Genomic DNA, 24,778 nt, shown 5'->3' with positions numbered 1-24,778 from the left:
GTTTTGTGCAGTCCTATTACTTTAGGAAGATGGGCTTACACAGAATTCCCCCAAGGCCTGTAACTTGTCTTTGCGGTTCCTATCATAAACACAAACGGAGCCAGGACCACCAAGTGTTATCTCACACACGGACATTTTGACATTTTACTGCAAGATTTATGGCTATAATAAACAATCTCAGTACCTTTTCTGAACCGTGCACAATCTCCCTTTGCAAGCCATAGCATAATTCTGTTGAATCAAATAATCTTTTGAAAAACACCTTTAAGAAAACACCTCTTGCCCTCATGTAAGATCCAAAACACCAAAGGGAAACCAGGAAGATACTAACTCAATTTAAAAATAAACTGAAGTTTACCAGAAGCATCTTGCTTAAGAAAAGATAGGATGCTCTGAAATGGGGCAGAGAGGGAGCAAGCTAATCTTCGCACACCAACTGGCTCCAGTCCCAAGCAGGGTGAAAACGTTATCCTTTTCTTGGGAAACTGGTAAGCACATTTGTTCATTTCCACATGGAGGAATAACATATATTCCCAACAAAAGCTTTCTTAAAATCCCATTAAGAGAAATAACTTTTCATGGTGTCCTCACATCCCAGATGCAGAAGGAGAGCGAAGCGAGCCCAAGGGAGAGGGAGGGTGAGAGGGAGGCAGTGTTTGCAGCTTGGTTTGAATCTGATTTGAATCATTTTGAATATATTTGGAACAGCCTTCCCTCTTGAATGCAGCCCCGTCCCAAGTTTCAAAGTGACCGAACAGTGACACCATGTGCATTTTGTTTCTTATTAATCTTACACATTGACAGTCTTTGTTAAATCACAAGGCGCGCCCTTCACCAGCCGACATTTTCATATTTGTTAGACGCGCTGACCTGAAGTTCACCTCGGCCTTGGACTTTGCACTTCTAAAAGGTCTATACAGTGTCTCTTAAAGAGCAGAGTGCTTTGCCCAGGTCATTCCTTCTCAGGAAAAACCAAGGGAAAAAGCAAAGGAAATGTAAACATCATGGAATGTATTGACTGTATTTGTCCTTTGTTCTTTGGGGCCAGACTCAACCAGACTGTTTTCTATCTGTCCGTCTCTGGAGCAAACTGGAGAAAGGCAGAAATTCAAAATGCCTGACGGTGGCATTTAAGGTCTTCCCCTCACCTACCCTAGACATCATTGTAGAGTAATAACACTTTACCAAACATTTGACCCATTCATTGTTTGGAGGTAGTTTCCTAGCAGCCGTTTAAAATGATGAGCACAATCCAGGCATAAGGACTGCAATTCATTTTGGAATTTCACATAAATTTTAAACAGGATTGTGTGAGAGGCCTAAAGATCAAAATCTGAATAAAGAGATTTCTAAAAACACTGTAACTTCTGGCAGTATCATTTTCTTTCATTTTAAAGACTAGCTTGGAAGTATCTATGAGTATTGAAGCTAAAATGATTCTAAGATGTGTTACACTGTTTTAACAAAAAGTACAATGAAAAGTTTCTCTCAAAGAGACATAATTGTCTGCATAAGAGAGGAAGTTTTGGGGCTTTTTTCATTTCACTAGCCCAGATGTGGTAATGTGTTCACTACTGTAAGGGCACTCGCCACAGTTGTTTCCTTTCTTCTATTTCATCTGGCAAAACCCCATTTGGCTCTAAGCTCTTGGCCAGAGTAAAAACTTTACACACTGCCCAGTAGAAGCACCTTGATTACTTCCATGAAAGCAGTGTTTGGGAAATATTTACTTCACCACTGAACATACCTGGCACTATTAAACCTAATCAACCTGAATACATTGGGATGATCTTAAACATCTCTGCAAGAGTCTACATTCTAAGTAGTTGGATTATCTCCAGAATTAAGAAGAAAACCCTAGGAAAATGGTTTCTTTTCCCACTGTTTTCCTACAATAATCACTTGAAGGTCAATACATAGAAAAAAAGATGCATAGAAAAATAGATTCTAATGCCATCAACACTTAAAGCTAATCTAGATCCATATAATATTGTTTAGCTCTTCAGTTCCAATTCACACATTTCTCATGGTTCCAGTCTGCTTCTTTAATATACTATTCCCTTTCTTTTCTACTCTCCCACCCTTCCTCCTCGGCTTGCTTTCCCCTCTCCTCAGCCACCTCCCCGCAACTCCACATGTATTTTCAAGAAGTATTTTCTGGAGAACAGAAGTCTATCATGGTGGTCTTACAAAGTGGCCTGGCAATTATGGATTCTACCTTTCTGCATTCTCTACAGTTATTCACTTGTAGATTGTAGCATTTATTTTAAACTCAGTTGTGGTTTTTAATAAATATAACAAAAATTTTCAGCAATTTCAACAATGTGAATGTTTTCCTCACACCAATCAGCATTGTCTCACTGGTGGTGGTGGTGGGAATTCTGTTCCACCTCCTTCCCTCCTCTTCCCATCTCTAAGAATCACTTGCATTCAGTGGGTTACAATTTCAGAAAAAGCATTTTCTATGTTTGAAAATTGCAAAGAACACATTTTTCAAAAAGTGGCTGCATTTGCCCTTATTCTTGCAGGTTTTAGGAGTCACTGTATGTGCTCAAAGGAAAAAAAATAACTCTGGTCAATCCAAATTCTCTTTTTCAAATTAAAGAGGTTTGCTATGCTGTTCTCTTGCCTTTGAGGGTATAAATGCAACATTGCGAACTTGCTACATTATTTCTTAAAGGCCCACTACTGAATTTTGAGCATTTTTATTTGGTGACAAACCCACAAACCACTCCTGGTTCCCCAACATCTAAAGTGCTGGTGTTTCAGTAATCTATGCCTATTTACCTTCTGCTATTCCCTCAGAATGGGAGCGATAATTCAACATGAAATACAGCATGTATTACTCTTGAAAAGAGGAATTTTCTATCCTTTCCTCCGTAATTGAGGTCATTCAACCACTAGGGTTCACCTGGAGTCCATACTGTGATACACGCGTCACTCTGAGCCATTTTATCTTTTGTGCTGATAGTCAAGATCGCAGCTCTAACATTGACATCAAACTCTGTCTGGGCAGATGACTAAGAGTGCTGCACAATGTAAACTTTTGACCCTCAACTTTTTGACCCGTAGTTGTAACACACTAACCACAAAGATACACAAAGCTGAGCTTCTTCATTCAGGGGGAAGAGGTCCTGAGGATCTCAGGATGCCCTGCTTCTGCCACAGCCTTTGGAATTAGAGGATGAGCTGGATATTTTTATGTGTTCATGATTGTATTTCCTGTTAAATTAGCCTCTTACTTCTTTTTGTCAGCACATAGATAGGAACTAGAGTAAATGGAAATCACTTATGATTCCACTAACAATGAAAATTTGGAATACAAAAGAATCTTGCAAAAAAATGAAAGAAAAAAGATGGGGGAAAGCCAGCAATGAGAAGTGAAGACTTTTTTCTTTAAAGATAAAGACACAGCCCTAATTGTAGGGAGAGCTGGCCCAGGCAGGCAAGTTGATTGTGAACTTGTACTAAAGCGTGCTCTGCTGGCGATTCCTAGGGTGTGCAGATTTATCTTCTCTGCATTTACTTAACCCGGCAGTGAACTGCATGGGCATCATTTGTTAGGCGATGACAGACTTCACCTCCAGCAAGGGCTGCTTCACAAAATCGCAATAATTACCTAATAACCTTCATAACAGATATTATTATTGAAAAGACTGGTTTGTGGAGAAGAGATCTGGTGGGAGAAGGACAAATCTCTTTGTGCAAAACACCAAACAAAACAAACCTATCTGATCCTCCAGTGGTGGGGCTTAGAATGGCTAAGACTGTGGATCCACTCCCATATGTGCTAGGAGTCGAGGCTGACCCCCTCAACCTTGCCTGGGAGCCCCACTTATAGTTTTATCATTGGCTGAAAGGGAATTCCCCTTAGAAGCCAAAGGGATGGAGCTCACAATACTCTGCCCTCTCCAAGGTGGGCATGCCATCGGCAGATCCTCAGCCAAGGCAGGAGAGACACTAAAGGCATCTTTCAAGCTAAAAGGATTGTTTTCCCCCTTAATAGGCCATCTTTTAGGATGTGATTATTTGGAACTCTAGATCTCAACAAATGAACATAACTGCTTCTGGGAGAAAATTCTGTCTTGCTCTCCCAGAGCCGCCAACAATGCAGCAGGGGAAAGTGCATGAGAGAAAGGGAATCTTGGCATAATGTTGTGAAATTAGACCATGGAAACCCTAACAAACCCCAAGTGAGTGTGACCAGAAGCTTCCTATTATATTTACAGTTCAGGAAATATTGTCTCTTAGTCTTGTGGAAACAAAGGAGCCCCTGCATATTTCTGCTGCCTTCTCCTTTTACAAGATGAGGAGGAGCACAGAATCACACTTCAGCCACCGGCTGAGGCTGGGTGTCCTCATAAAGCTCTCAGTGACAGTGATTTTTCAAAAGTTAGTTCCTCTGCAGAAACAGTGCAAAAGGATGCATAAGAAGAAGTAACTTATCTACAAAATGAGCAGAAAGCAGATAATTTCTTTAGTATGCACCCTATTAAAATAGGAGGAAAGAAAAAAATCCCTCCAATAACATTCACCTAGGACTGACTGGATGCTGTATTTCTTACAAGTCATTAAACCCCATATAGGCTGATGTGCACTCTTAAATTCTCTTCAAGTTTTGTGAAGATTAACACAGACAGAAATGAGTAAGCTGACAATATTTATGGCCTGTATTTTTTTAAAATTTCAGGAGAGATTATCTGTGTTTTATGATGTTGGATATGATTCCAACAACTCAGCCTCAGGTAGAATTGGACACTTTTTTCACCCAAGATACTCAGAGGAAACTGCCAGCATCTCTAGGACTCTTTTCTTCCGCATCTAATCTCAATCACCAAGAAATCACTTAAGCAAGATCACCAAATGAATGACCAAAGTGGAGCCAAAACCCAATGTTTTCCAACAAAGGTCCCCAAACTCAGAGCAGCAAAATAACAAATCCAGAACTCTTGCAGACACATAAGACAGAACCCACACATTTAGAATTTTTATTCTGGTTCCTATAAGATGTGGACACCTCTTCCTGAGTGCAGAAATACCAAAATTCACTTCTTCATCTTACCACACTATTTATGAAAAGTAAGACTTAATGGAGGGTTTTAATTTCTCAAAACAAAACTTTTGAAGTTTTGATTTTGGAATTTCTGACTTTAAGGACATCTTTTGGATTTATTCTGAGTGTAGATCATCACCTTTGCACGATAAAGTTTGTAGAAATTCCAAATCTAAATTTTAAAAACATTTTTCTTTAAGCACTTGGTAAATATCTATACTAATGAGTACCTGCAGGAAACTACCTAGCTCTCAAGAAAATAGCAGATCCCATTCTTTGTTGTTTGTCAATGCAGTTTGAGATTTGCCTTAACTTCTCAAAAAGGATTGGGGGAAATCTGCAAGGTCCCTTGTGGATATCCCCTCAAAAGACCCCAGAACTGCCACAATGTCCCCAGTCACTTGGTGTGCTTTGCCACTGAAGAATATGGGGGCCTGGGAGCAGAAGGGTAGCTGGGGCCAAGATAGAATTGTACCCAGGAAAAATTTATTTCGCCTTACTTTACTCCTTGGTGCAATTTTGGAGACTGTTTTGGAAATCATAGATTATGTAAATTTCCTGAGATCAAACAGAAAAAGCAACTAACAAAAGAGAGTAGGAAATCTCCTACTGACAAACGACCACTTTCTTTCCTAAACTAGGCTTTATGATGTGTCAGGAAAAACAACTTAATGGCTGTGGGGACTTTTAAGTTGGTCATTGAAGACACCTCGATTTCCCCCCAAACTTTAGGACACAGTTTGGAAGAGAGATTTTCTGTGTTGAGTAAGAGTAAATTTCTCTAATCTTTAGTGCTATCTAGGGGGACACCTAACTTGCCTTTTGAGGGTCCTATGCATAGATGTTTTAATTCTACAAAGAAGGAGAGGAAAAGGAAAAGAAGAGAGGCAGAAGAAAGGCAGGCCGGAAGAAAAGAAAGTACTTTAACCCCTTTCAATTAGCCTGGGGATACAAAGATTAAAGTTAAATCCGGCCATAAACTTTATTGCTTCAGACTCACAGGCGGGTGAGAACTGTCCCAGCGAAATAAAAAGAATGTGCAGGCAAACAAGGTTCAGGGCCTGGGCCTGGGTGCGGGATAGCGGGTGCTGCTCTCCTCGGATGGGGACCCTCGGTCCCCAGAGTGCTACGGGTACTAGCAGCTTGGTCTCGGCCTCGAAACCCAGGGACCCAGCCTGGAGGTGCAGCCCGCGCCTCGCCAGCCTCTGCCACCCTCCTGCTTTCCAGAACCAGCCTGAAACCTGGCCCCGAAGGCCGCCTCAATTCAGTCCTGCCAAATGACCCTGGCCAGCGAAGACATATTGCCACAGCCCCGTAAGGAATTCCGCCAGAGTCCTCCTCGGCCCTCCCTGGCCTTTCTTTCAAACTCCCGAGAGCAGCTCCGGCGCCCGCAGCCGGCGCCCCACTGTCTCCCAGCCCCCACCCCGGGACTCCTCGACCCCCAAAGAGCCGGGACCCACCCGGGCCTGGAATGAGGGGGTCCCCTGCCAAGTCTACACACACAGGCCCATTCGCACACAAAATCATCTTTTTTGCACGCCGGCAGGAGCAACGGAAGTCATTAACATCCGCGGTTGTGCAGCAATTAAAGTTAGGCCTGGGGATGCGACGGCCACAGGCTCTGCTCACCGTGCTGCCTTCGCAAAACTAGACCTTGGTGCTGCAAATTGAGCAGAGGACAAGTGTGCCCTCCCACTTTAAATTCTAATATGCTCTCAGAGTTATTGAAGGAAGGAGAGGGAGAGAAGGAGAGAGAGAGAGAGAGAGAGAGAGAGAGAGAGAGAGAGAGAGAAATGCTAAAGTTTTCAGAGTACAAATAAACTTGAAAGCGCTCAGAAGGCGAGCTTACCTTAACTCGGAGGGAGCCATTTTTCAGAGAGTTTTGAGAACTTGTGGTTTGGACACTTCTGGACCTAAAATTGACAATTTGAATGACCAGGCAGCACACGTAGCCTGCAAAAGAGTCAAATGGAGTCCAGCGTCAGTGAGATTATATGTTATGTGGTATATAATGTTGGATGTCAACTCCCCAAAACCATAAAACTTACTTTAATGGCCCCACGTGACGTTTTATAGCCAGTGAGCCGATCTGTCTGTGCTATGGATGATTTTACGATCTAATTCATAGACAAAACCCTATTCATTTGGCACCCAAATGTCATATAGCCGGAACTGGGGCTTATAAAGTTTACTGTTTTATAACTTTTAAAAGGAAAGACGGCATCAGTGTAAGCGGTCGGTAAATGTGCAAATCTCTAGTTGCGCTTAGCAGCTCTGAGGAGTTTCCCAATCAAGCTAGGATGGGGTAAGTACCTTCCATTTGTAGCAAATTAATTGTAGCAAAAGAAGTCAACTGGGTTCAGGGTGAGAAGTTGGGAAGGGGCAATGGGGTTGTTTAGGGGCAAGGGTTTGTGGTCCACAACCTGGCACAGAACTCTTTACAGCAAGTAGAGGCCTAGGACAGCCTTAGGAAAGAGGATCTGTGTGGGCCCCGAAGGTGGCTAACAATGCCCTGGGCTTTTTCTGCTGTTTTCCTTCTCTTCTACTCTCTTTTTGTACCCAGAAAGTTAACTTGGTTTCCTCAGAGATTGGCAAGGTGGATAGATTTTGGAACTGCCTATAGCTTTTCCTACTTTCTGCTCCAACCTTTCTGTTGGGTCAGACTTAGGGAGGCAGAGGGTCAGGCTGTTGGTCTGAGGCCTCCATGCACAGGCAGGCTGCTCAGGTGAGCCTCAGACTTACCAGCTCCCAAGACTAGACAGACAGACAGACAGGCAGACAGAAAAGCAGAAGGAGCCGCTTACTATTTGGCACAAACAGACCAAGAGAACTTACAATAGAAAGTTTATTTTTGTTTCCAGTCAGTATTTTTCCTTAAAAACAAATCCCCCCCCCCAAAAAAAAGCTGATCACAGTTTGCTTAAACAGCCAGACTTGGACAATATTTGTAACTTTGTTCACAAAAACATACATCACTGAAGCTGCGCTTATAAGAGCCACTTCCAGAGTTCGTGCAAAGGGTCCTACAAAGGCACGCAGGGACACACCGCTTGGAGTCACAGTTTTCGTCACAGAGTCACTAGTCACTACACGTCGAACAAGTTAAGTTGTGTCTCATTAAGTCACCTCTACAACAGCATTAATTACACAAGGAATATAGGTAGTTTGAATAAAAATATCTTTAACAGCTTGGAGCTATTGAGACAGGAACACTTCCACGCACATGCACAGTTAAAACAACTTGAGTGCAACACACAACATTGGCACTAAACGAGGTTGAAGGGGAACTTTTCTGTGTGTTTTTTCTCTTTTCTTTTTTGTTACAGTTACTTCAAGTAACACAGCTTGCTTCATATAAATAAGTTAAAACATCTATTTTTTTTTTCAAGACAAAGCCATTCAGGACAAAGAGATGAACAGAAAGCAGCTCTACTTATACAGGCGCTATAATGGCAATAAACAGGCTCATGATTAAAAGATGAATTAGGGCAACGAGAACAGGGCTTCTTCACAGAAGGAACACAAGGGAGTTTCAGAAAGTCACCTTAGTACTGACACTAAGCAGGATTCGCTAATACTGCTCAGTACTTTAAATGCTCAAATGCTCAGGGGCGGAAGGCCCCTCCTGCCGCCGCCATGCTCATGCTTTTCAGCTTATTATCTTTTTTCCACTTCATTCTCCGGTTTTGGAACCAGATTTTAATTTGTCTCTCGGAGAGGCAAAGAGCATGTGCTATTTCAATCCTTCTTCGGCGGGTCAGGTAGCGGTTGAAGTGGAACTCCTTCTCCAGCTCCAGGGTCTGGTAACGTGTGTAGGCCGTCCTGGCCCTTTTGCCTTCCGGGCCGCCTATGTTGTCTGCAACAGAAAAGTCAGAGGTTTAGCGACCAACTCCTCAGCCCCTGGCTCCCAAAGTCTGCCAGCTGATGAGCCAGGGTCCTGAGCTCGGGGAACCAGGTGAAAGGCTCAACAAGTCTTCCCTCTCTGTCCACCCGCCACTCCCGAATTTCCTTCCCTCTTCCTTTCTAGAGAGAAAACAATACGGTTTGGACTCTGGGAACAATCGGCCCATCTGAGGCTGGAACAACATCCCCGAGGACCGCCAGGCTTTCCCTCGCCCTTCTGTGGCCTCTGGCCCTGCCCCAGGAGCCCCAAGCAGGGGGCACAGCCCTCCCAGGCTGCCCACCTCTCGGAAACCACCGGAGCACGGCCCTTTTCTGAGTGCCACAGTGGCTTCCAGGTCACTCTCCCTTAAAGTTCCAGCCCCATGAGCCGCCTCCAGTTCCAGCCTATCCGCCTGGGGCGCCTGCTTTCTTTCTTTCTTTTTTTCCTCTTTCCCTCCTTCCCTCTCTCCCTCTTTCTCCCAAACTTCAGAATCCCGCCGGCCTTCGCCTCAATTATTCACCCCAAGCCTCTTTTCGGGGGTCTAATTAGTAACGCTGTTTCCCCGGCCTAGCCCTTCCCATAAATTATCCATCCTGACAAGCCCGATTCACGGCCCCTACTGCCTGCCATCCTCTACCTCTCTGCGCCCTGCTCGGCTGGCCTGAGCCTGGAGCGCGTTCCGAGGCGCTGGGGTTCAAGGCAGATTTTTTTTCCTTTCTACCTTTTTTAAAGTCCAAACTTGCCTGGCCACCGGCCCATTGCCCCGCTACTTGCGAGTGCAGGTTGCTGCAGAGAAGCGGAGGAAGGATGGAGGCAGGGGGAGACCGGCAGGGAGAGGCTCCGCAGGGCTGGGAGAAGAGACTAGGAGAGACCAGGAGAAAGGGCGGCAAGGAGACAGGGGAGACCGAGAGCCGCGCCCCCGCAGACGCGCGGAGTTAGAAAAAGGCTGGCTTTACCATGACTTATGTGCAGCTTGCGCATCCAGGGGTAGATCTGGGGTTGAGCGGGCGGCGCCGGGCTCGGCTCGTTCTGCGCGCTCGCCTGCTCGCTGCTGGCAGGGGCGTCCTCCTCGGCTCCGGACGCCGTGCCAACCCCCTCTCTGCTGCTGATGTGGGTGCTGCCGGCGTTGGCCGAGGCGCCGCTGGAGTTGCCCAGGGAGTTTTTCCCGCCGTGGTGGCTGTCGCTGCCGGGCGAGGGGGCCACGGCGGAGCAGGGCAGCGGGTCGGGCGGAGGCGAGTGCGTGGACGTGGCCGGCTGGCTGTACCTGGGCTCGGCGGGCGCTGCGCTGGCGCCGGCCGCGTAGCTGCGGGCGCGCTCCCCGGACCCAAAGTGGCCGGAGCCCGAGCGGCCAACGCTGAGATCCATGCCATTGTAGCCGTAGCCGTACCTGCCGGAGTGCATGCTCGCCGAGTCCCTGAATTGCTCGCTCACGGAACTATGATCTCCATAATTATGCAACTGGTAGTCCGGGCCATTTGGATAGCGACCGCAAAATGAGTTTACAAAATAAGAGCTCATTTGTTTTTTGATATGTGTGCTTGATTTGTGGCTCGCGGTCGTTTGTGCGTCTATAGCACCCTTGCACAATTTATGATGAATTATGGAAATGACTGGGACATGTACTTGGTTCCCTCCTACGTAGGCACCCAAATATGGGGTACGACTTCGAATCACGTGCTTTTGTTGTCCAGTCGTAAATCCTGCCTGATGACCTCTAGAGGTAAACTCGAGCACTAATGGGGGAGTTGGGTGGAGGCGAGAGGGGTGGCGCGCGCGCCCCAGGCGCGCGCCCGCCGCCCGCCGCCGCCGTTCAGTCGGACTCGAGCGCCACCCGCTGGAGGCAGGGAGCATCGCTCTGCTTCCGACCCCGGACTGCAAGGGCCGGGGTCGAATTGAGGTTACAGCCCATTATGGCAAAATTATTGCATTTCCCTCGCAGTTCCATTAGGATGTACCAATTGTGAGGCCGTCAGCTGCCGATCGCGCGCCCGGCGAGGATGCAGAGAATTAGGGGGAGCTGGTGACTTGGAATTTATTTACAACTTTATTTGCCCGTTTTGCAGCCTCTCTTATTTTTGTGTGGAGGTTGGGGTCGGTTCTGCCGTCCTGCCTGCAGCTCTGAATTTTGAAAATACAGATGACACCTTCAAGGAAGGGGAGGAGGCCATTTAGCCAAATTGGAGAAATAAATCCTGCCCGCAGCAGCAGCTACAATTACGGCTCTGTTTTTGCGAGTGCAAGAGGGACAGTGTCCCTGCCGCTCTTAAATGACAGGCGTCTATTAAAGATAGCTTTTGTGTAGTGTTTCTCCTAGGCGAGGTCAGATTCCACACACTTTTATAACTGGAGTCGATTTTTCTTTCTTGTAAATACGGTTGTTGTGTTATTAGTTTGCTATTTGATTTGTTCACGTTTCTGACTTGCAGAATCTTCACCACCAGGTCCCATTCCTTGAGCCAGCCGGGCTCCAAGTCGGAGGGTTCTCTGTGAACCCAGCGAGTGGGCCCAGGCTTCCTGCGGCCACAGAGCCTGCTTGGGAGCTGGGAATCCGTGGGCCGAGTTATTGGGGTCTTTCTTAGACCTCCAGGAGTAAATTGAAGGAGATAATGGAAGCATTTCATGGTTGTGCCTCGTATCTCCGTAGTTATTTTTCTGGGCTACAAAAGATGAAAGTAAATCACAAATATAGCTGGGAGGCAAGCAGGGTCTCCCTGCTGGAGGCCGGGCGTCGCAGGCGCCCCTGGCACGTTTGGAAGCCAGCACTCTGGTGGCACCCATGGCCCTGAGCTTGGAGGGGCTTGGGTGCTGAAAACTGCTTCTTGGTGGCACCGGCGCTGTCGGAGGCAGGGAGCTGGAATCCGGAGCCAGGAACTTTCGGGAGCCCAGACACTCCCGGGGCTGTAACGTTCCACCCGCGCCCAGGTTAGCTCGCCTCGGCTGGTTGGCTGCTTCTTTTCCACTGACGGTTGTGCGCAGGCAGGAGAGAACAGGCTCAGTCGGGGCCCTTTTGTTTCTCAAGCTTCTTCCTGTTTGGGGGGTAGCCTGAGGGACCAAGGCAGGTCTGGAGCCCCAGCCCTTAGGCCCTCCTCTCTTTCCAGTGGCTTGAGCTGATTTAGTGATGCCCTTCAGGGCTTACCGCCCAGGACTGAGGCGGAGACGCCCAGACACTGGACTGGGCACGGCCTGGGGCTCTTTCTTCTCCAGCAACTCCACATTCTGAGCTCGAGGAGCTTGAAAGAGATAACACAGGAGCTGGGGAGAAATTCGGGGCACACTCTGGGAGCTCGGAGCTGACTTGGGAAATCTTGGGGAGCAGGCCTGTGTGTGTACAGTGCGCGCCGCTCCACCGCTGGCACTGGCTATGTGTGAGGGGGTTTGGGGTTTTTTTTTTTGTAATAAATACTCTCGCGCTTGCAAAGCTTCAGGCTCCCCTGAAGCTGTGAAAGCCCCCGATAGCAGCACAAGGGGAAGAAAGTTAGGAAGCAGGCAAGGGCAAGGGGGCAAAGCCAAAGGAGGTTGCAGCGCTGGCCTGGTCCCTCCGCGGGCATTTACTCGCTCGCTTTTGCCTCAGAGTCCTCCCCGCTGGGCTGTGTGGAATTGATGAGTTTATTTTCCTTTTTCCACTTCATGCGGCGGTTCTGGAACCAGATCTTGATCTGGCGCTCGGTGAGGCAGAGCGCATTGGCGATCTCGATGCGGCGGCGCCGTGTCAGGTAGCGGTTGAAGTGGAACTCCTTTTCCAGCTCCAGGGTCTGGTAGCGCGTGTAGGTCTGGCGGCCTCGGCGCCCGTGGCTTCCGTACACAGCACCTGCAGGCAGAAATGGCCGGGTGCCGGTAAGCGAGGGTCGGTAGGGCCGAGCCAGTGAGTCCCTTGCCTCCCTCCAGGGGCCTCTGGGCTGGAAACCACTTTGCCTCCATTCCTGCCTCTCCCACTACATCTAGGGTGGAAAGCAGGCCGAATGGTGAAGACTGTTTCATAACAATCCAGATGTCTTCCACCTAAAACGACTTGGGATGGGAAGATACTGTTTTTGAAAATTCTGACTTGTGAGAAAACCATAGCAAATGAAATAATAGAATGGGCATTTGTAATTTGGGACAACAGAATCATTTTTGTGGCGTGTAGTATATGTGCATCTGGGGTAGGTGGGACTGGATCTCTATTAGCAGTGTAGACACTGAATTCACACACTGGTCTCTGTGGGGATGCTACTGAGGCCACCTATGTCAGGACACAACGCGTCTTTTTGGAAGTTAAATATGGTTAGCTCTCTCGAATGTTTGCACATTCTCCCAAATTATATGACCCACTTGAAAAACACAGAGGTCCATGGGGGTGGATTTTAAAGCAAAACACTGTTTCTAAAATCCATATCAGGCTGTCCTGTTCCAAGGGGGAGGGAGGATTCCCCGTGGGGTCTTTGGAAACCAGGGCAAAGAGATGGACCTATAAACAGTCTGGGCTTTCTTGCAATGTAGGACTCTGTTGGCTGTCTATTCTGGTGCCAAAGGGTAGAAGGATCTCCTCAAGCCAAGTGTGAGGCTCAGAGCTTCAGGCTCAGAAGGAGGCAGAAGTTGGCTAAGAGAGAACAGTTGAGTAGAAGGGGGAGGAGGGGAGGGAGGAGAGAAAAAGTCCTGAAGCTGGGGATGTGGCCCTCCAAGGCTTTGGAGAGAAATGCTAGAAGACGCCAAATGGATCCCTCTCTCCATGTAGGGTTCTGAAGGGCAGAAAAGAGAGGGGTTGGGAGGTGCAGGAGGCCCTGTCTACCTGGGAACCTGAGCAGAGTGTTATAGGGTGCAGCCTGGGCGGGCTCTCCCTCCCAACCTGCTTCCCTATCTCTTCAGGTTGCCCTGGTCACAGTTCTCCTAGTTTGGCAGGGATTCCCCCATCCTCCCTAAAGTGTCACCTTACATGGACCTTATCATCCTGCCTTTCCTCTGCCTTGGCCTGACGGCCCCATTGGGAATGGGTTTTCTTCTTTTAAAATCTACTTTTAAAAGCCAAAGAAACTTTGCTCATTCTTTCCTCCTTTCATTCTCTCTATTCCTCTTTCCAATTTCGCTATCTCCTTCCTTACTTCTTTCCCTGCCTCCTTCCCCCTCTCCCTCCACTGTCTTGGGTGGGGGTGCAGGGAAATGCCTTACCCGCGCAGGAGTTCATCCGCTGCATCCAGGGGTAAACAGGGCTCGTGTACTTCCGGTCGGTGCCTTCGTCATGGAGGGCTTTGCCCTGTACGGTGCTGCTGTCGGGTTTGTACTGCTGCTCGGGAGAAAAGTGCAGATAGTCCCCGGGGCCCCTCTGCTTGCCACTGCCCGAGGGCGAGGCGCCACTGAGGTCCTTATCAGAATAGAAACATGAGGCCCCGTACTCGTAGGACGCCCGGTTGCAGGCCAGGACCGAGTTGGACTGTTGGTAGAAACAAGGTGAGGTGTACGTCTTGTCCGGGAGACTCGACGCCCCATATGAGGCCGGGAAGGGCCTCAGCGCGTCATAGCCAGCCGGGTAGAGGGGCAGCTGGCCCAAGAAGGAGTCCTGGCCGCTGGGCAGGCTCCCGGGGAAAGTGGGATTCACAAAATAGGAACTCATTTGCGCGCCCCTCCGCAGGACTGTGATTTGTTGTGTATTAGTACATCTGGCTATAACTATTAGTAGTCATCGAACTGGTTTGTTTCTGGATGGCCGAACGCCAAAAGCGACAGCAGCAAATCGCACCAGCTGACGCGGCGGCGGCCAATGGGAGCGAGCGCCGGAGCCCGCTCCCCGGGGACCGCGGCGACCGAGGCAGCAAAGTTACAAACAGCCCCCAGCCCGCCCGCCAGCCGCCCGCCTCCCGCCCAGCAGATTAATGTGCGCGCACAGCCAGCCCGCGGCTCTTTCCCCAAACGCCAGCGGCCGGCCCGGCCTGGGCAGGGACGTGCAGATCAGACCCGGATAGGAGCACTATCGCCCAGGCCGCCTCAAAGGCCTGTCAGGCTTGCTCTTTCCTGCTACTCCCTCCCCATCCTTTTTTTTTTTCCTTGTAGAATTTTGCTGGGTTTTTCTCCTCTAAACAGGAAACTTGACCATCCTGCCGCCAAGAGGAGTGGCGACCACAGTGGCTTTGGTCCCTGCTGGCCTACACTCCAGGCCTGGCCTGAATTGCCCCTCCCCTTGTGCCCCCCTAATGGAGGGTGTGGGGTCTTGAGCTGGAGTAGGAGGTCTGAGGAGCCAGGGCTTCACTCTCTGTTTTTCATTGGCCGGCTTGGAAATGGTGCACCCCCTTATTCCCTCCTCATTTCTACCAGAGGTCTGGGCCTCGCAGAAAGAGCCAAAGGCTCACCCACACTGACCAGGACAAGGCCAAACAGGCTCCTCCTGCTGCCGCTGCCTCCCACATGCAACAACCTCTTTTGGGGGGACAGATGGGCTCCCCTGTGAAGGCCCATGCCTACTTGGTCTCTAAGCAAGCATCCTCACCAGCTTCGTACCCAGTCTTTGAACCCAGGGAACAGAGAGGCCAGAACCCACAGGTTTCCACAGGAAAGGACCTACAGAAGAAAGGCTGAGACTGGGCTCATACTGCCACCCTCGACTAGCACCCTGGAACTCTCCGCAGCCACCTGAACTGCTTAGAAGCTGAGACAGAAAAATCCAGATGCAAACTCGCTCTCCTCATCCCAGAGGCACTGAAGATGTACTGAAGATGTAGGGCCCTGGTGGAGCAGGGCACAGAGAACAGCTCCATGGGGCCCAAGGATGCACAATACTGAATGGGCTTGGTTTCCGGGGCGCCCCCGGCTGGCACTGTCATGGGGCGTGTCCTCTTTCTTGCCCTTCCTAAGACTACTCCGGAGGCTGCCACTGGCAGTAGCTCCAGACTGGGAATGGGAATAGTTTTCTCACAGGCTCCAGAAATCCTGAATTGCTTTTACCAAGGTCTCAGGCCTGGCAGTTCCCAGACAGGACAGGAAAAGCCTGTCCTGGGTTGCTCTCTCTTTTCTGAGAGGTGTGCCTTCAAGACAGCTCACTTTTACAGCATACATATCAATCTCATTTTGTAAAATGTGGTATCAGTCTAATGGCATTTTTATGACTGTTTGTTGGGCTTGTAAAATTCCTTGAATTAGCTTTAAAAGTCCTCAATTCTGTGGAGATTGAAGAAACGACATTATTTGGTTGGATTTCAGGAGGCTACTTTTAAGATCTAGAAAACCCTGGCCAATACAGGATGATGGGGTTCAGGACTTGGGGAGTGGGGTGGCAATCCAGTGCTCCCCTAGGAATCTGGTAATGACTTCCTTGATCTCTTTCTATCGTTCTGATTTTTTTCCTGGCCTCCCTTCCCCCCAAATAAAAAAACTGAAAAAGATTTGGCTAGCGGCAGCAGCGGCAGCAGCCTTCACAGAGCCCATGGCACTCTTAAAGGCTTCCAGGAAACCTTGTGCCTGTACTTTAATCAATCCAAAGAGGGAAAGGTTTTTCTTTACATATAAAGGGTCATTCAGAAGAGGATACATTTTCATATGTCCCACAGATTTCTTCAGGGAAAGAATCCAATAAGCAAAAATGAAATACTCAAGAGTCAAAAACTAAACAAATAAAAAGAGATATTTTTCTTTAAAAGCCGTGTTTCAAGAAAATCATGTTTGGGTTATTGTATCTTAAAATCATCAAATAACAGTAATTTCAAGCAAATTATTTAAAGTAACCAGTTTGCAGATGTTGATAAATGTTTACATTTATAATTTCTCTTTCATTCCTCCATGTCCTACACAGTATTGGAGCTACTGGCAGTTTACTACTGTTATTGTTAGGCTTTGACCTGGATTCTCCATCTAGTAATTGTCCCAGCAAATAAATGAATTTGATTATTCAGTTCAGAGATGAAAAACACTATATTTCTAGCTTTTGTAAGCACTAAAGTGGAAAAAACAATATATTAAATTGAAATCTTTACACCAACCACTTTATCAATTTACTTCTCTCTCCATATGTATGATGTATTCATATATATTCATTTTAGGGAGACCAAGAGATTGACAAGGGAGAAATCATTCAAGCAATAATAGAAGCTCCACACCCTACCTAGAGCCTGTCCTGGAGGGTGGGAATGGTCAGCCCAGAGCTCTCTATTCTCTGTCAAAGCCAGGCAGAAAGCCAACTTACCTTTCAGCTTCTCCCAGTGGGGCAGGATGTCCAGGAGGGTCACGCCTTCAGCTCTTACCCGGGGCTGCCCATTGAGCTCATACACTCTGCCAGGCTGGAGGAAGGCCTTCAGGGATGTGTGGGGCCCTTAAAGGCTCACCTTCTACCTTCCAGATCGCTCGCTCAGGCCAGAACCAACAGCACACAGGTGAGGCCTCTCTCTGCCTATCCCAGGTCCTCGCCTGGAGCCCAAATCCGCCTTCCTTGCCATAGTCAGTTCTCCTCAGGGCCAGCCAAGCCAGCAGGCCTCAGGACTACAAGTGGCCTCTCCGATGTCAGAATCTCAAAGCCAGCGCGTTCCCCCAACCGGCGTGCGCCCCCAGGGCTCCTTGGGACGCGCAGTTTGGACAGAAGCAGCCATGACGTGCCTGGCGGCCTGTATAACCAGTCTCCATGGTGCTGGGTTGGGGGAGAGGGGAGGACCCGAGTCAGTTCCGGCGTCCAGCTTCAGTCTGGGGTGGCGGAGGCGGGGAGATTTCCCAGCCAAATAGACCCTGGGAGACTGCCCTTCAGGTCCCCTTTCGTCCCCCCTTCCCCTGCCTTCAGGGGAATCTCAGAGGGGCCCGCACAGCAGTCGCGCCAGGCTGCAAGAGGCGGGCTGAGGTTGGCGCCGGTCCCGGCGACGGCCACAGAGTGGCAGCAGCGAGCGCCATCTCAGTCACAATAAATAATCTGCCCGCGGCAGCCGCGGACGGGCAGCCAACGGCCCTACAAGGCAAATGCGTCGCTTTATCTGCCCGAGCGCACCCACTGTGCCGGGGAACATACCAAACATTTACATCCCTTCTTGGTTATCTAATGCATACCAAGATATTATCTTAAACGGGGAAAATAACAAGAACAACAAACAAAAACCGAACAAATATGGTAAAACTCCAGCCTAGAACCCGGGGATCGATTCTTGTAGCCTAGAGCTCCCGGGGGCAAATCCGGTCCGAGATTCATACCCAGGCCGAGCCAGGTTCTTGTCACCGCGCTACGCAAAGCCACCATCAGACCCTCGGTGCCTCCTCTCGGCTGGTTCCACAGTCCTCTGCCCACTCGCTCACGGGAGGTGGGGCCCATGGTCGCCAGCCCAGTGTGCCGAGGTGGGTTGTAGGGGGTCCCCCTGTTGCCCAGAATCGGTCTACGTCCTTCTTTCGTCCTCAGCTGCTGGCCCCTGCCACCTCAGTCATGCCGAAATGCTCTCCGCACCAAAACATCCCACCAAGTGACATCCTGACAATTAACCCCGTCCTCTCCTCCAACACAGAATTCCATCCCTGCACCTCTTCCCTTCTCCCAGCGCTGCAGACATCCCTCTCATCGGAAAACCGGGCTCAGAGGAGCAAGCAATCAGCAAAGAACTCTGGCTGAATTAGTAAGTTTTTTGGTTGTTTGTCTCCCCCATTCTACCTTTCTCTCTGAACCCAGCTCCCAGGGAATAGAAGGTGCGGTGTTAATGCTAATAAAACGCCTGTGGGTTAACTCACTTCTGCCCTCAGCTCTTCTCACCTCCCCAGCTTGGAGCTCTCTCCCGTTGTTGGGGAATTCAGTAGAGCCCATTGGGCCATGAATGAAAAAAACAAACCAAACCAAACCCCCAAACAAGTAAACCCCCAAAAAGCCAAACTCTGAGGTTGGCAGGAATGCAGAGTGCAGGATCACTTTCTTTTATGCTTCCCGGGGTGGCTGGGGAAGGGGAGGGAGAAGACCCAAGCGCTACTGCCAGTGCCAGGGCGCTGTGCCGCTGAGAGAAGACGGGCAGAGCACTTTCTGCCCCGGTGATCCCGGGAGGAGAGGGAGGGACGGGGGGGGGAGGGGGCGGCGGCTGGGTGTGGGGGAGTTGGGGAGGTGGTGGTGGCCTTTGTGAGTGTTTGTGTGGGCCGTGGGGTGGACCGGGCGGCCGTGATGCGGGTGGGGTATGACGAGTGGTCCCTGTTCAAAGCCGCCCTGGTTGCCTTCTCCCACCGCCGTGGCACCTCACCACCTTTGCTCCTGTCTCTTTCCCACATGTCTCACCTTCAGATGGCGGCTTCCAGAAGCTCCTGCTCCTCTGACAGCTGTCGCTCGGGCAGCCTGGAGACGAATTGTCCTTCTTCCTGGTGCCAGAGGACGCAGGATATTAGCCAGGTTGAGAGTTGCAAAGCGGCTGCCGCGGCGCCGGGAACTGGGCGCGCTCCACCTCCCGCGGGAGCGGCCGGGCCGGGCCTGGCCGGGGCTTCCCCTCGCTGGCCATCGGCGGACAAAGCGCAGCCCAGCCGGGCTGGAAAGGCAGAGCTCCGAAGCAGGCAGGATGGAGCGGAGCAAAAGAATGCGGCTCTATTCTCGCAAGGGAAATTATAAAAAAGTTCATGTTCACGGTTCTCATCCACATGACCGACAGCGGCCAATGGAAGGGCCGAACAACTCATAAAGTTGTATTGCAAAGTTGTAAATTTTCATAAACAACAACGGATTTATGACCCTTTCCCCATCACTAAGAGGAGGCAGCTCTTACACCGGCGCCATCTTACCACCGAAGCTGCCCTGACTTGGGCTGCAGGTTTTACAGACCCTTTTGGGCTGGGTTTTATAAAAAGAGCCCAAGAAGCTGGCCCAACCCAGGCAGGAGATAGGAGCGGAGATCATCACTGGCAACGCTCAGGATGTTCGGCTTTGGCCCCACGTCCCCTAGCCCTTTGCCCCTTCCCCAGCCCCCTGGTCTTCTCGCACCCAGATGCCCGACGAGGCTGCGCGAGGTCTGCGGGCTTTTGCCCCTCCCTGAGCCCCTTTGCTGCGGTGCTGGGGCGCCCTCGCCTCGCCTGAAGGCAGAGTGAGCTGAGGTGGGGGTTCCCTGAATCCCATTTTCTAGCCTGAGACTGAGTTCAGGGTGCATTCGGAATCCGGGATCTGTTGCCACGGCTTAGGTAGTATCTCCTTCAGAGCCCACTCACCAATCTTAGAGCAAAGGGTGGATTTGGAATTCACTCCTGGAATTTATGGAGGTTTTTATGAGGTTTATAAAGTATAATGTATCTACCAAAGATTCCATTTTCAAGGAATCTAGATATTTACACACACACACACACACACACACACACACAGAAACCAGATAAAAATATCCATAAAATTATGGATACAGGGAAATAGGTACACTCAATTATAGACGCAGAAAATATGCAATCGTGCACACACAGAAAAACATGCACCCAATTATGGTCATGGAGATAAACACACATTTATGTACATAGATATATACACAATATTGAAATAGAGCAAAAATATACACCCAAGCATACACATAGAAAACAGGCACATACGTACCTGTACAAATCCACACATGGAATATAAAAGGAGACATATTGTGCCTATACACTAATACATGGACAACCAATGCGTGGAGCCAAGAAGATTCCTCCACTTGCTTCCCAACTGCCCCTTTGAGCACACACACATAGCCAGGACTTCCCTTCGGCTCTGGCCACCTCCCTTTACCCATCCCCTCTGGATAAAGCACTCCATTTTTCTTTGTGACCAAGCATCTTTATTTTTCTTACATAAAACATGGTTAGCTGGGCTGGGAACAGTTCCTTCCCTGAACACCAGGCTGGAGCTTAGGGGACACAGAACAATACAGGAGATGAAGGACATTGGGGAGGGAATTAGACCTCCCTGCCCACTACAGAGTTAGTTCAAGACAACACACCATGCTATAAGGTCACCCCATTAACATATCCTTCCCAAGTCAAGACATTTCTTTACAAATGAGCTCCAAGACTATAGAAATGACCAAAAAATTTCATTCAAATATACAGTATTTGCCATTGTAGGAAAAGTGAGGGTGTACGTATTTGACATGGCTAAACAGTAGGACACAAGAGCCAGGGTAGAAGACAATGATGCTGGGAGCATCTCCACAGTCCTACAAAGCAGAAGCTAACCCAGAGGTTTGCACCCCGCTCAGGAATACTCCCCTCCAAAAGTAGGGGGTGATGGGCCTGAACTTGGGGTGTCCAAGCCAGAGAAAGAGGGATTCTAGGTTGCAGCACTTAGTATGCTTTGGAATAAATATATTATTTTTCAATTTAAATAGAAGCCAATGCCCTGATCCCAGGACCTCAGTGCCTTCCCAGTGACGCCTTGGGGACCCCAAAGGCTGTCTGTTGGAAGCAATAAGGGCCTGTACTGGGGTGGGGGGACGCCAACACTAAGTAGCAGACAAGCTAGCCAGCACAAATAGGTAGTTTGGGGCTAATAGGTAGTACTGAAAGAATCGAGTTTCTGTAGGTATGGGGTATAGTGCTGGGTGTCTGCCAGTGTTGGGACACCAGGAGGCTTCCTGGGAGTGGAGGTCCACTGTGGCTGGGCCCATAGGTAGTTTGGGGGTGCCCCTCAAGGAGGCCTGTGCTAGGTAGTATTTTGGCCATGGCCGATGCAGAGCGCTGGCCTGGGGTTAGGGGTGTCTATTGGACTCCTCAGAGGGAAAGGGGATTCGAAGGTGACCTAGTCTTCATAGCCTCTCAGTCCAGAAATTTGGGAGCTACATCAGGTGGTGAGGTGGGTGGGTGCTGTTGGGAGTTGGGGTGTTTTCCCTTTTGTTTTTTTTTTACATTTTCTTTTATTTTCCCCCCATTTTTGTAAATAAAACCAGCCAGTCTCTTAAAGACGCCTCTCCAACTGTCCGATGAAGACAGGGCCCTGGCTTGGCCCCTCATTCCTCCTCTTCCTCCTCTTCCTCCTCTTCCTCCTCCTCCTCCTCCTCCTCGGCCTTGGCTGAAGTAGCAGCGGCTGCAGAGGGCACCGCACCCTCTGGGGCTGTGGTAGGGGTGGAACCCTCTTCCTTATGCTCTTTCTTCCACTTCATGCGGCGGTTCTGGAACCAGATCTTGATCTGGCGCTCAGTGAGGCAGAGCGCGTGGGCGATCTCAATGCGGCGGCGCCGTGTCAGGTAGCGGTTGAAGTGGAACTCCTTCTCCAGCTCCAGGGTCTGGTAGCGCGTGTAGGTCTGGCGGCCTCGCTTCCTGTCTGGTCCTGAGAATAGAAATGCAGACACATGGACATACGGATAGACAAGCAGACAGGGACACGGAGAGAACAGTGCATTAGCCAGGCCACTGTCCAGAGGGTGCATTTTCTTCCCCGCCCATACCTAGGCGCATGGCTTCCCTCTGCCCCAAAATTCCGACCAGAGTTGGAGGTAGAAGGAGGCAGTGTTATCGGAAGACCCCAACCTCGGCCAGACGGCAGGCAGCTCTGTAAGAAGGGAAGGCGCAGAACTCCAACTTTACAACCAACCGACCTTTCCAGCCGGCTACGCTTCCACAATGTCCTGCTTCCTCCCTGACAAAGGGAAATTGTAAATATAGAGTGTGGGCAAGTGGGAGACGCTGCACTTTTGCATTCAAAGGGAGCTTAGCCATTCCCCAGCTTTCCCAGACGAGTGGGCAACTCTCCCCATCAGCTATGGACTCCATCCCCGGGACCTTCCTAGGGCACTCCGACCCTCGGTCCCCTTCTCTCCCGTCTTCAAATGGCCCCTGGCACAGGGGTGGGTGAGGGGCCCCAGAGGGTTTGGCTCTCTCCGCTTTTGAGAAAGAAAAGCCAGGCTGAAAGGAAAAGAGGGAGAAGGAGAAAGAAAGGAGACAGGGAGAGAGAATAGGGAAAAACTTAATGTTAAAATTCCGAGGCAAATGGAGTTAACTAAATTTACGAGGATTGAAACCATTAATTGGGCCATAAAAAGTTTTATGAGCCTCATTTACATACAATGCTATGGGCTCTCCACGCAATGGCGCCTCAGCTCTAATTAAAACCAGAAAGGCAGCGCCGCCAGGAGTCACGGGGGCCGCGGGCTGCAGCCGCCCGGCTCAGCTCTCCCGGGCCCTGCGCCCCAGCGCCGCGCTCCGGCTCCCGCTCCGCCCGCCGGACCCACCCGACCGCCTAGCGGCTGCGCCTACCTGAAGACCGCATCCAGGGGTAGATGCGGAAATTGGCCTCTGCCGGGCCGTGCAGCGCGCCCTCGTCCGCCTTGTCGCAGGCGCCTTTGGCGAGGTCACTGCAGAACCCGGGGATGTTTTGGTCGTAGGAGGCGCAGGGCAGGTTGCCGTAGGCGTCGGGGCCCAGGCCGTAGCCCGACGCGAAGGGGCTCTGATAGAGGGGGCTGTTGACATTGTACAAGCCCGGTACGGTCGAGGCGAAGGCGCCGGCGCCCGCCCCGTAGCCGCTTCTCTGCGAGTTGGGCGCAAAGGAGCAAGAAGTCGGCTCGGCATTTTGGAACAGAGAAGCCCCCGCCGTATATTTGCTAAAAAGCGCGTTCACATAATACGAAGAACTCATAATTTTGACCTGTGATTTGTTGTCCGGCAGCTTTCAGTGTCGGTTTTACGAGGTAGCGTGATATATGATAACATTACACCCCCAGATTTACACCAAACCCCATTTTCTTTTGGACGGAGCTCGCCGCAGCACGTGACCGCCCACATGACCGCCTCCGCCAATCTCTGCCGCCCTCACAGGTGGTCTCGCTCGGCGGGGCCCGCGGCCGCCTAGAATGGAAGCAGAGGAGGCTCAGATACGCGGCCACCGAGTCCGCCCGCGCCCGGCGGCCCGGCTGGCCCTGTGGAAAGGACCGGCGCTCCGCGGGCGGGATCCTCGGCTGGCCTCCAAGCCGGCCCGGAGCCAGCGGGTGCCCACCAGGTTTGGCCCAGAACAGCTCCCCAGACCTAGTAGTGAGCCCCAGAGTAGGCAGGCAGATCCTCCCTGTCCGTGTCCTGTCTGCTGACGCAGCCCCCGGCGGGTCTCTGCACCCCATGCGCCCGCCCTCCCTATGGCCTTGTTGGCAGGTCTGGACTCTGGGCAGATCTACTCCTTGCCCGCGTCTCTGTCGGGTCCAGTGGGCCAAAGGCCAGACTTAGACTCCGAGCCAGACGGGGCAGGGGCAGCGTCGCTTCTAGCAGTAAGTAGCCGGAACGCCACCGCAAACTGGAACCATGTGGTTCGAATAAAGTCAGTGTCTCCCAGCTTCCTTTTTGTAATGGTCAGCTCACTGTTTATCCGCCCTAAAGGAAGTAGTGAAATATTTATCTATTAATGAGCCTCATTTGCCAACAGATTTATTAACATGGGGTTCCCCGTGCCTCCTACCGGACACCGCAGCTCTGGAGGCTCTGTGCATTCACTTCTGGGCACCTGGCTGTCCTCTCATAGCTCAATAAATGGCTTAACAGTTCTTTGTCCTACTCATATCCCCTGGCTCCCCTCTGCTCAGGGGGGCCCCTCTGTGCCCCCACACACTCAGCATGAAGGAACCTCAGGCTCTGCACCTTTCCATCCACCCCCAATTCCTGTGAGGTTTCTAGCAGCTTTCACCCCAGCCATTCCTGGACTCCCACCTTGTGAGTCTCAGTGTCTGGGAGCAATTGAAGCTTTAGAGCTGAATTAGAATGGAAAGAGGGGATCTGGGTACCTGGTGACTGCAGCCCCTTGCAGATCTGCATATCTTTTGGAGACACCAAATATAAGGGAGCCCTACCCAAGGCCACCCAGCTCTGGCAGCTCCGTCTTTCCAAGTATCAGCACACAGCTGAGTGCCAGTGATCTCACTCCCTTCCATCCAGATCCCCCACCATATATCACCTACCTTCCCAGGCCTCCGACCCCTGTTGCAGCTTTCGGCCAACTGAGCCCCTGCTACCAA

General features: G+C 50.3%; 4 protein-coding genes and 1 long non-coding RNA gene across 10 annotated transcripts in view; 1 reads left to right on the top strand and 4 right to left on the bottom strand.

The window, feature by feature from the left end:
• Positions 1–17,242, bottom strand: part of Hoxa3 (homeobox A3) — a 42,663-nt gene extending 25,421 nt beyond the window's left edge. For all 5 annotated transcript variants that reach the window (XM_087206603.1, XM_087206604.1, XM_087206605.1 and 2 more), the window contains exons 1-2: positions 17,083–17,242; positions 6,903–7,006 (exon numbers count right to left, since the gene is read on the bottom strand). The gene's annotated coding sequence lies outside the window, so the exon portion shown is untranslated. The remainder of the gene's footprint in view (positions 1–6,902; positions 7,007–17,082) is intronic.
• Hoxa5 (homeobox A5) lies at positions 7,881–10,791 on the bottom strand. The gene is made up of 2 exons (XM_021254093.2): positions 9,893–10,791; positions 7,881–8,909 (listed from the first exon to the last, which is right to left on the bottom strand). The coding sequence occupies exons 1-2, from the start codon at positions 10,785–10,787 to the stop codon at positions 8,659–8,661; spliced, it is 1,146 nt and encodes a 381-aa protein (XP_021109752.1). The 5' UTR covers positions 10,788–10,791; the 3' UTR covers positions 7,881–8,658.
• On the bottom strand, positions 12,485–16,853 carry Hoxa6 (homeobox A6). The gene is made up of 2 exons (XM_021254094.2): positions 14,082–16,853; positions 12,485–12,744 (listed from the first exon to the last, which is right to left on the bottom strand). The coding sequence occupies exons 1-2, from the start codon at positions 14,521–14,523 to the stop codon at positions 12,485–12,487; spliced, it is 702 nt and encodes a 233-aa protein (XP_021109753.1). The 5' UTR covers positions 14,524–16,853.
• On the top strand, positions 17,106–20,523 carry LOC110348104 (uncharacterized). Its single transcript, XR_002393080.2, has 3 exons — positions 17,106–17,269; positions 18,374–18,481; positions 19,129–20,523. It is a non-coding gene; the product is annotated as an uncharacterized LOC110348104 (long non-coding RNA).
• A 341-nt stretch (positions 20,524–20,864) lies between these two features.
• On the bottom strand, positions 20,865–23,925 carry Hoxa7 (homeobox A7). 2 transcript variants are annotated; one of them, XM_087206610.1, is made up of 3 exons: positions 23,805–23,925; positions 23,040–23,627; positions 20,865–22,113 (listed from the first exon to the last, which is right to left on the bottom strand). In XM_087206610.1, exons 2-3 carry the CDS (start codon positions 23,416–23,418, stop codon positions 21,794–21,796), a joined length of 699 nt encoding a protein of 232 aa, XP_087062736.1. In that variant the 5' UTR covers positions 23,419–23,627; positions 23,805–23,925; the 3' UTR covers positions 20,865–21,793. The 2 variants fall into 2 exon arrangements, with proteins under 2 accessions (XP_087062736.1, XP_004839565.1); XM_004839508.4 differs by having other exon boundaries at positions 23,040–23,864.
• Between the last annotated feature and the right edge of the window lie 853 nt (positions 23,926–24,778).

The sequence above is a fragment of the Heterocephalus glaber genome, unplaced genomic scaffold, assembly GCF_053883595.1.
Source record: "Heterocephalus glaber isolate CG9 unplaced genomic scaffold, H.glaber_assembly_v1.0 deba00000676, whole genome shotgun sequence".
Lineage (NCBI taxonomy): Eukaryota > Metazoa > Chordata > Mammalia > Rodentia > Bathyergidae > Heterocephalus > Heterocephalus glaber.
The sequence above is the reverse complement of the archived record's forward strand: the minus strand, read 5'-3'. Positions and strand labels throughout refer to the sequence as shown.

Coding starts and splice junctions, on each gene's coding strand:
- Hoxa6 (XM_021254094.2), bottom strand. CDS start 14,523: ATGAGTTCCTATTTTGTGAATCCCACTTTCCCCGGGAGCCTGCCCAGC. Junction 12,745..14,081: donor GCGGATGAACTCCTGCGCGG/GTAAGGCATTTC, acceptor TTCTGCCTGCAG/GTGCTGTGTACGGAAGCCAC.
- Hoxa5 (XM_021254093.2), bottom strand. CDS start 10,787: ATGCTCCCTGCCTCCAGCGGGTGGCGCTCGAGTCCGACTGAACGGCGG. Junction 8,910..9,892: donor CAAGCTGCACATAAGTCATG/GTAAAGCCAGCC, acceptor TTTCTGTTGCAG/ACAACATAGGCGGCCCGGAA.
- Hoxa7 (XM_087206610.1), bottom strand. CDS start 23,418: ATGAGTTCTTCGTATTATGTGAACGCGCTTTTTAGCAAATATACGGCG. Junction 22,114..23,039: donor CCCCTGGATGCGGTCTTCAG/GTAGGCGCAGCC, acceptor TTCTATTCTCAG/GACCAGACAGGAAGCGAGGC.